At 38.5% G+C, this 10,101-nt stretch overlaps 1 protein-coding gene across 1 annotated transcript in view; it reads left to right on the top strand.

Moving 5' to 3' along the window:
• Positions 1-3,767, top strand: part of LOC113678566 (enoyl-CoA hydratase, mitochondrial) — a 148,001-nt gene extending 144,234 nt beyond the window's left edge. The window contains exons 5-8 of the mRNA XM_089185958.1: positions 1,331-1,435; positions 2,299-2,418; positions 2,928-2,995; positions 3,497-3,767. Coding sequence (XP_089042084.1) covers positions 1,331-1,435; positions 2,299-2,418; positions 2,928-2,995; positions 3,497-3,562 — 359 coding nt within the window. The 3' untranslated portion in view covers positions 3,563-3,767. The remainder of the gene's footprint in view (positions 1-1,330; positions 1,436-2,298; positions 2,419-2,927; positions 2,996-3,496) is intronic.
• Positions 3,768-10,101: the final 6,334 nt, after the last annotated feature.

The following is a 10,101-nucleotide window of genomic DNA, read 5'->3' as shown; positions in this document are numbered from 1 at the left end:
TAAACTGTTGTTCTTGGTTTTTCTGAAAACGTATAACCAATGTCTAGTTTCTTTCCCAAATTTTGTCATAGTTTTGATTAATTGGTAACAGGCCTTCTTGTTGTCCAATTCTGTCTGAAATCATACTCGTGATTAACAAATCGGACTCCCGCTTTGCGGTCCTACGATTTTGTTAATCACTCGTATGGTTACAGTCCAAATTAGACTCCGCTCGGTCCTGTTACCATTATTAATATGTCCAAAATATTATTTTGAATGAGATGCCAGTGGTCTCAGTTACTGGTGCAAATCACCAGCTCAGTGCCCAGATTGTCCAATAATCAAGAGATTTTCTTGTAGCTGTCATTGTGTTATTAAGGGTAGCAAACAAAGTTTGTCTTTTTTCGTTGTTGCTCGATTGAAGTATGTTGCATAATACTTTCTTCACAGCTTGAAGGAGGATGTGAACTAGCCATCATGTGTGATATCATTTACGCTGGAAACAAAGCTAAGTTTGGTCAACCAGAGATTTTGCTTGGAACTATTCCAGGTATGGCACACATAAATTACCCACAGAAACAACTTTATCAGTTTGCACAATAAGAAAATATAATATATTCCACTGACTTCCACTGATTAAAATATCAGAGAGCAGAAATAAGCTGCAGGATAGCAGATGAAGAAAATGAAAATGATGTCTTCTCCTTTCCAAGATTTTTTTATACTTCTTAAGAGTATTAGTCATTAGCCCTTTACACCCGAACATCAGTCTGCAAGTTCTCCATACTTTTCTCCATACGTTTCCTAATGTGCTGACAAAGAGAATTTGTTTAACAATCAAGAGCTTGTTTGATTGATTGACCTCAATGTTTGATTCAGGGGTGATATTGTAAGGAGAAACTAGATGCTAATCACTCTTTGGGGTCAAAGATTTAAACTTTAAACTTTAAACTTAAGCTCTAACTTAAAAAAAAGTGATGTAATTTGGCGAAGTAAAGACTCGTAACCAGGAAAGATCATAGGAGTTAGATGGCTTTTTATAAAATGGAAATTTTTCTTATTATAGACTCTCTTATATTGCTGCTTTTATGTTCTTTAACCCTTTAACTCCCATGAGTGACCAAGACAGAATTTCTCTTTACACTATCAATACAATATTAACCAGATAAGTGGTGAGAATAAAGAAAAATTTCAATTTGGGGATAATTAGTTGACCCAATATTAAATTCCTGAAACTAAAATTATAAGAGTTGTATGGTTGACAATAAGTAAAATTACAACTGTGTCAAGTTTAAATTTAAGTTTGTGCTTAAAGTTGCAACTAACTCGAAGATTGCTTTCATTTTTTTAGGTGCTGGTGGTACACAGCGACTTCCAAGAGCTGTTGGGAAGTCTCTGGCTATGGAAATGATACTCACAGGAGATCCTATTTCAGCAGAAGATGCACAGAAATCAGGTCCATGTTCCTTTCAATTTAGCTCCTATTTTTGACCGGTTGTTCATCATTATCTCTTTACCTTACAAAATTGATCAACATGCAACTTCTCCCTGAAATAAACATACATCATCCAGCAAACGGGTAATGAGAATATTTAAACTTCTCAGTTCAAATTTGTTATTGATCTAACGTCAAATTCTCGTAACTAATTAAAAAGGAAATGTGCAGCAGCTAGAGGGGAGAATTAACAATCAGATCTTGGGGGTTAAAGGGTCAAGGAGGAAGGTACTTAGCATCGTAAGTCTCCCCGGTGGCACAAGGAAATTCTCACACAAATTATTGAGAAATGTGTACACTACTTCCACATCATAAAGGACTGCAACGGAGACGCACTGTCTTATGCTAAACACTTGTGTAAGCCTGCAAAATTTGAGTTAAAGGCGTAGATTTTTCCCTTCTGTTTGTTAGCATTTCCGCGAAGGAACCGTTCACTTCCGAAGATGTCCGCACTCTTCCGAAGACGTTTTTTAGAGTTTACGTAAACTTGTATGTCTTCAGTACTCTCCTCTCTTATTAAAAGCTCTCGGCAAAAGTTATTCGCGCCAACCTTCCTCTTCGTTTTGATTCAAGTACATTTGTTCTATATACTTTTTTCAAAAAGTCGCAGTTAAGGCCGCATTACCTCAAGTTGTTCAGTTAGGTTTAAGGGTTAATAAAAGTATGAACTTGGGGCATGCACTCCTGTGATAAAACTGCATAAACGTATGAGAATTATTGGCGTCGGCTTTGTCAGGTGGGGCATTGCGCACTCATTCTCGAGATTTTTCTTCTCTTAGATCTAAATTCAAATTGCAGACTTAAAAACTTTCATTTTTTCTTAGGCCTGGTTAGTAAAGTCTTCCCCGCAAAAGAGCTCGTAGATGAAGCTATCAAGACAGCTGCAAAAATATCATCCTTGTCGAAGATTGCCGTACAGATCGCCAAAGAAGCTGTCAACACAGGTATTGCGCTGGCAGTTGTAACCGTCCGATTGACTGTTTCCTGTCATGAGTTATACCTCGATTATTCGCAAGATTTTATGTCAACTGAAGTCGGTGTTGATCTTGTCCATCGCTAGACGTTTCTTGTTGGTTTACCAGTCAACTTCAAAACAGTTACCTATCCTATTTGACTGTTCTACTGCGAAACTATCTTTTTTCTAGTTACCGAAATAGCCCAAAACATCATGACGTACTTCCATTCACAAGAGTAAAATTCAATGTTTCTAAGCCATCTTAATCTTAATCTTAATTGAAGCAAACTGAGAAAATGAGGTAGATTTTTGCGCCAGAGAAGAACTTGATCTCGCTTAGGGTTTTGTTGCCTCGGGATATAAATCATCATGACTGACCTGCTTGAGTCCAAAAGTTTAACGGTTTACAAGAAATGCATGCAAGAACAATTTATGGTCGTTGCATTCCCTTTGAAAGTTCCGTAGATGGTTGAATTTCCTAAATGTCTTTTTATTTAGGCTACGAGATATCACTGGCAGAAGGACTGCATTTTGAGAAAAGAATGTTTCACTCAACATTTTCAACAGTAAGTTAATATTGATCGGCTTTTACACTTGAAAGAAAACGGCAATTGCAATACAAAGTGGTAAAGCCACTTAACCATTTCCCGAAAACATATCACCTACTCTCTCTGATTTAGAGCAATACACTGAATACTTCACGTCTTCCGAAGAAAGTTTGGATTAAAATATTAAAATGTTCTTATGTTCCCGCTAAAAGCGTTGCTCCATCTTTCTGCATGTAAACTACACACAACCCACAATTCCTCTATTCACTCTGACGAAAGGCTAACGCTAGGAACGTCAGCTTTAGAAAGTTTCTATGGTGGCTATTTTTACATTAGCAACGCTTTTGATGTAAATAATATTTGTGATACCCCACCTGCTGCAACACCACAGTTTCTCTAGACACTAACCTCGTCTGTTCGATTGTTACCATGGTGATGAATAACAGTGTACTGAATTTGTATGGACTTGCGATGAAACTTTCCCGAAGGAAAAATTTCTCCTTTTCTTTTATTTCGCAGGACGATCGAAAGGAAGGGATGACAGCTTTTGTAGAGAAACGAAAAGCCGAATTCACGGGCAATTAGTATCTGTTATTTTTCGGAAAGTCGTAGCTTTCGAGAACTTTGGATTGTTGTGTGGGATTGTTAGGGCAGGTGAAAGAATGATGAAAGCTTATATAAAATTGTGTGAAGGGCAATGAAAACACTCAGCATGAATTTTCACCAAAAAAAGAAACTTAACTGGCGAAATTGATAGAAAAATAAAATAAATAAAGTAAAATCATAGTCATTTTTCGTTCGTTCGCTCATCTGTTAAACGGATACCGTGGGGTATACATTGGAACTGGGGCGAGTATAGATTTAAGTTCTGCACAGTTCGATATGTTAATTAAGACTCGAGTCAGGAAAACTAACTGACGCCCTAGATGACGGCTCTTCAGTAAACTTTCTGGAAAATTAATCCAAGACAAACCAAGTTTTCTACTTGTTTCCTCTCTGTTCGCTTTCCTTTCGTTTTGAATCAAATTCTTGGAAGAAATGGATTTTATTTGCTGCAAGGCACTTTGTTTAAATTGTCTTAAAGGTCAATGTCTATATGATAATTTTTTTTTCTTTTTCGGTCCCGGAGGTTTCCCAGCTAGCCTCGACCTTTTGTTCAAGGCATGATTTTCATGGTTTTCGTGAATTTTTTTGCGAAGTGTAAACTAAGCGAACTATTCCACTTTCCCTGGAATGTTTGTATTCACGCTTGACGCACGCGATTTGACCAACTAGCCAATCATGTTTAGATCCTTGAACTTAACGTTGAGGTTGACGTGGTCAATTTGCTTAGCACTGATTCAACCTTTAAGTAAGAAAGCAGTTGTAAAAATTTAATAGTTATGTACCTCTCAACTCAAAGGGGTTTGTGGTTGGAGGGGAACAAGTCGCGAGCTGTGAATCAAAATACACCAACTTTCTGGGATGAACAAAAAGCTCCTTGGTAAACAACAACTTGAACTTTCGACTCTCACGGAATAAGGTCGTGTACCGTGAGACTGCAGCAAATGTGAGTGCCAGCCTGCGTAAGAAAATAATATTTTAGCAGTCATTTTCGAGTTGGGAGGTATGACAAAACACTTTTGAAAATTAAAATTAAAGTGACTGGCCCCACGGGAAACAGTGAGAATTGCTTTCCCTTGACCCGCAGTGAAAACAAAACTCATTGTTTGCCTTGGACTTAGTTAGCTGCTTAATTTATCAACATTGCCAGGTGTCTGTATTAGAATTGTCAGTAAGCGAGAGTAAACACCATTAGTAGGGTAGCTAGAGTGCAAGAGATGAGAAAATAATTAGAGCATCGAAAGAAATAAATGTTTCTTTGCATATTCGCTTCGGTTATTGGATTTAACTAACACGGGTTCAAAACAGGAACACACAAAAACAAACAGATATACCAGCACACTATGACTCATAAATGTACGAGTTAGAACGTGAGATGGAATTCTGTCAGTTTTATCACTGAAAAAACTTTTAACCTTGAAAGTACATCTTGTAGTTCTTTCAGTTTTCATTAAGCGAATTTAGCTTTGTTTCGTGGGAAAAAGTTACTCTGTATCCTGAATGCGACTAATTGATACTCATAAAAAACCGGGTACAGGAGAAAAGAAATCCGGATAATAAAAACAATCCGAGTAATCTGGGTTTATTTCTAATTAAATGCCCCCACGCTTTACTCAAATGTAAAGAAACGCTAACCCCAAGTCGTGATCAGTACTTCGTGCAAAGTTGACTGATGCATAATTTAGGTATGGGTTCTTAAGCTGTTTCAATTTATTTCTTTTAATCATTGTCTCAAGTTTCATTAAAATTGTATGAAAAGTTGATAAAAGAGTTTTTCAATATAAAAATACGAGAGGAGTGGAAGGAAACTGAAGGTAAGAATATACTGGTTTCAAGACGATTGCTCTCTAACTTTGATAACAACATAAATGAATAGTCAGCCGCTTCGATAAATATGTTTTAGTGAGAAGTATATATACAAAAGACCTTTACTACCGCATAAACGTGCGAAGAAAAGTCGAGGAAAAGTAAGAAAAGGAAGGTGAGTGTGAGTGAGAAACTCGATGTATTTACTTACTATCGGGTGAATAACTTGTGCAAGCCAGCGGACAAGAATTAATCCTTAGCAGGAAAGATTCCTTTGTATGACTTGGTAGTTTAAAACAGCGCTCGTATTCTTTCGCTGAGTCAGACAAAGTATAATTAGCAAAACCCTAAATTCACAATCAAAGCTGTTTGTTGTATCTAAGAAGGGAGAAGGGCAACATTTGTCATATGTTTTTCTTTCTTTCTTAAATTACAGGATGAGAGGATATCTAGTTGGTTTCCATTTCTGTCCCGTTCTGTTGAGTGTTGCTTTGTTTCTTGTGGCTTTCAGTTCGACTTTGCACACTGACTTGAGCAGGGACGCGGTTTTCGAGCGAATTGAAGGTAACACGTGAATGTGTTATACCTCCTAACACAGTGATATTTTGTTCCGATGGGATGTGAGTGTTTCAAGTACCATGGGCGAAAACTGGGATCGGATGACACAGATTTTGATCCCTCCCCCCCCCCCCAAATAAGGCTCTGTGACATTCTTACAACCCCCCTCATTAGTAGTAAATCTCCATTCTTCCCCCTTTATACTCTGTTGCCATAGCAGTTTGCCCTCAAAAAAAATATGAGATCGCCCCAAAATCGGGTAAAAACAACAGGAACTTTCTACGCGCAACTCTCATAACTCTCAGGGCTTCTTCATATTCACCTTTGAACAATATCAAGAATCAAGATGACCTCTTAAGACAGGGTAATTAACTACACACAAACTGTATTATTAAAGTACCCAAAATAAACTGAGTGATGAGAACATGAAACACGATTGTGTTGCTTTTTAAGGATTTGAGCTAATTGGTCACATCACCAAGACATTATATGCTGACGAAATAAGCTGTGGATTGAAATGCCTTCAAGATGAAAAATGCCAATCTTACAACAGCAAATCCCATGCCGATGATGCAAAGAAGGAATGTCAACTGAGTAATCAAACCAAAAAATCAAGTCCGGAAAACCTGAGGCGTAACCCACGTTCTACTTATTATGGAAGGGGTACTTTTGAGTAAAGTGCTTAACATTATGGAAAAGTTAGTGGAGGTGGGAGGGGGGTTATGAAGGGTCGGAGTATTTTGGTTGTCACAATAAAGTTTTCCTGATCCTTCCATAACGTTCCGAATTATTCTATCGATCTTCCTCATTGGCCGTTAATTTTCTTTTAGTCCCACCTTTAAACTCTGTTGGCGACCACTGATCCCCTCTCCATTCCCTTTGAAAACAATGATATCCCCCCGAGACCCTGCCACCCCTCCCACCCCCTTTTACCAACTCAAAAATGGTGACCTATTTCTTACTTCTAATTAGCGCTTTTCAGAGCTCTCTCGTATCGCGTGTACATCCATGTATAATCTTTCCCGAGAGGATATGAAGTTTAAAATGTCTTCCTTTTCCTTATAATGATAGATTTTCCATTTTCTTAGTTTAAATTTAAATTTCCAAAATCAAGAGCTATCTAATAATTATGCGAAAGGAACTACTAGTGGAATAAGACCTCTGTGGCGTGTTTTTTTCTTAGTTTGATCCTCTTTTCGTTCCAAATGATTATTCTTCCTTTTTCCTATGCAGATAAACGAGGTTGGAATTCTGCTCATCCGGCTTTCTCCTGTGAAGAAATTCTGGACTCTGGACACTCCAAAGGAGACGGGGAGTATTGGATCGATCCAGAGAAGAGTGGAAACCCTTTGAAGGTCTATTGTGACATGTCAAGATCTGGTGGTAAGAGAATGAATTGTTTTTTTGAGACACGAGGACTTCAACAGGAGTATATCTGACTTGGTACAGTTGTTATTTGAACGTTCTGGTCTTGGCTATTCTTGCTTTCTCTACCAAGATCCTTATTATGTTTTGAATCAAAACTACAGCAGAATTCTCGAAAGTGATTGGTTATCATCAGCCAGCCGATTTGAACACTAATAGGACAGTGTACGTGTCATATTTGTAATTGAACAGTGTAATAGGACCGTTAAAGGAACAGTTAACGCGTCATGGCTGTGTGAGTGGACATTTCGCCGAGTAAGCTGTTGTTTTTCGTTTTTATGAAAACGTATCAACCGATGTCTAGTTTCTTTCTCAAATTTTGTCATAGTTTTGACTAATTGGTAACAGGCCTTCTTGTCGTCTAATTCTGTCTGTAGTGATACGAGTGATTAACAAATCGGACTTCCGCTTGCGGTCGTACGATTCTGGAAATCACTCGTATAATTACAGAGAGAATTGGACTCCACTCGGTCCTGTTACCATTTATTATGTCCGAAATTCTAGTTACATGGATGTCACCAGATCATTTAGGTTTGTTTTATTTTTATTTTGGCTTCTAGTGTCAAATGTTGAGTTCGGAAGTCCCTCTCCTAAGGTGTCAGTTGAGATATCATACCGTGGAATAGGTAAGTCACAAATGGTTCTGCAGAAAAGTGCCATGAAAGAGCTCAGAAGATACTTGTCCTTCACTCAGCTGAGATTCCACTGCCGCAAGAAACAGGGACGCACATTCCACGTGGTCACAGCTTCCAACAGCTCAGGTGAAGCTGTGGTCCGGTACTTCAGCGGTCAGATAGATGAGCAACCGGACGCCTGTGGTTCGTTTGTGAGATTGACGTAAGATGACAATTCCGAGTTAGCTGGCATTTGCAAAGATTGGGGTCGACTAGCAAGTAAAAAGTTCTTTGTTGGAAAGTGGGGACATGGTGAAGATCAAAACAGGCTATACTGGTATCCCGTCTTAAGAAAAGGAGAGTATCACCTTAGGGTTCAACTGGATGACGTTGACGTTCTCAAAAAAATGGATTGTGATGATGACTCCCGTAACACTAACGACACAAACGGCGATTTCTGGAGAGTCTTTGTTCGTTAGTTTCGTCTATATGTACACCAAGCAACCCCTGAATGTGCGAATAACAGTAACAAACGAATAAAGCAAAATAAAGAGAAATGCACCGTTACACTCATCAGGTTAAAAGAATTTTTTTGTTTCCATTTCGGAGCAAGGGAAAGCAATCCTCATTGTTTCCCGTGGGGCCATTCATTTTAATTTTTATTTTTGAAAATATTTTCTCATACATTCTAAACCGAATATGACTGCCAGAAATCACTTTTTGTACGTAGGCTGGCACACACATTTCCGCGGTTTCACGGTGAACAACCTTATCGCGCGAGAGTCGAAAGTTAAAGTTGTTGTCTCCTCGGGGACTTAGTGAATTTTGTTCACCCTAGAAAGTTAGTGTATTGCGTGACATATTCAACCATCCAATCAAAAAACCTGTTTGAGTTGAGAGGTACATAACGATTAAATTTTCTCACCTGCTTCCTTCTAAATAAAAGGTTGCACTAGTGACCACGTCAACCTCAATGTTAAGTTGAAGGACTCTAAACATGATTGGCTAGTTGATCGGATCGCAAGCGTCTCGTGTGAATACTAAAAAATTCCAGAGGAAGAGGAAAGAACACTTTGCAGTTCGGAAAAAAATTCACTACTGATACAAGAAAATTTCAACGACCTGTTTGATACGGCGGGAAGCCACTGAGAAAAAGCATGCTTAGCACGAGAGGTCGAGCCTAGCTGGAAAATCTCCCGGACAATAAAAAAATAATCATACAGATTTTGACCTTCAACCCCTCAGGGATTGGGGGAGGGTTTTTTTCCCCACTATTTAGACATGACACGAGTTTTTATACTGAAACCAATCACAATCACAATCACAATTAGAAGTAAGAAATTTCAATTTTCAATGATTGAGAGGTTTATATCAAACATAATAACCGGGCAATATATATATATATATATATATATATATATATATATATAGATATAGCTCTTTGGCATACAAAGCTTTGCTTTCATGTCCAAATTGAGCACTCTACTAGGATGAGTCATTGCTGCTAGCATTATGCATGCTCACTAGTTTTTCTAGTTTGAGCACTCTGGCATGGCCTAGATGATACCACATATGTGAGATCACTTGGGGTGGCTATATAGCCTTACCTCCATCCTAGCATCAGCACTGCACTGATGAGGCCCAGAAGGCCGAAACAGTACTGTCTGCAGTTAGTTATATATATATATATATATGTTCAGAGCTTCACACAAGTCAAGAACTATATTATGCTCTTAGCACCCATAAGCTCCTTTTCCGTCGGGTTTTCAGTCGACTCAAATCTCGATATCAGCAACGTCATGTGCCCTTTGGAAGAAAACTTTGCCGTTGTGGCGGACCGCATGCAGTTTACAATTAGGAGGCTAAAATAGGCGTCATTCCATACAGAGGGGGTTGTCCTACCATATCGAAGGTCCCTGTGTCAGGAAGTCCACTGAACTCACACGAGCAACAATCTCGCTAAGTGGTTGAGAATGGACATTGTATGTTTAAAGACTAGTGGTATCTATGTTCTCTCAGTGATACAATGCCGATGCCTCGCGTGCAGATTTGCTCGATTGTTCATGACAAAAAACTATAAACGAATAATAGTTATGACTCATGTTTGTTGTATTTAGC

Source organism: Pocillopora damicornis, chromosome 10 (assembly GCF_964200805.1).
Source record: "Pocillopora damicornis chromosome 10, jaPocDami1.2, whole genome shotgun sequence".
In the NCBI taxonomy this organism is placed as follows: domain Eukaryota; kingdom Metazoa; phylum Cnidaria; class Anthozoa; order Scleractinia; family Pocilloporidae; genus Pocillopora; species Pocillopora damicornis.
This window is presented reverse-complemented; position numbering and strand designations above follow the sequence as displayed.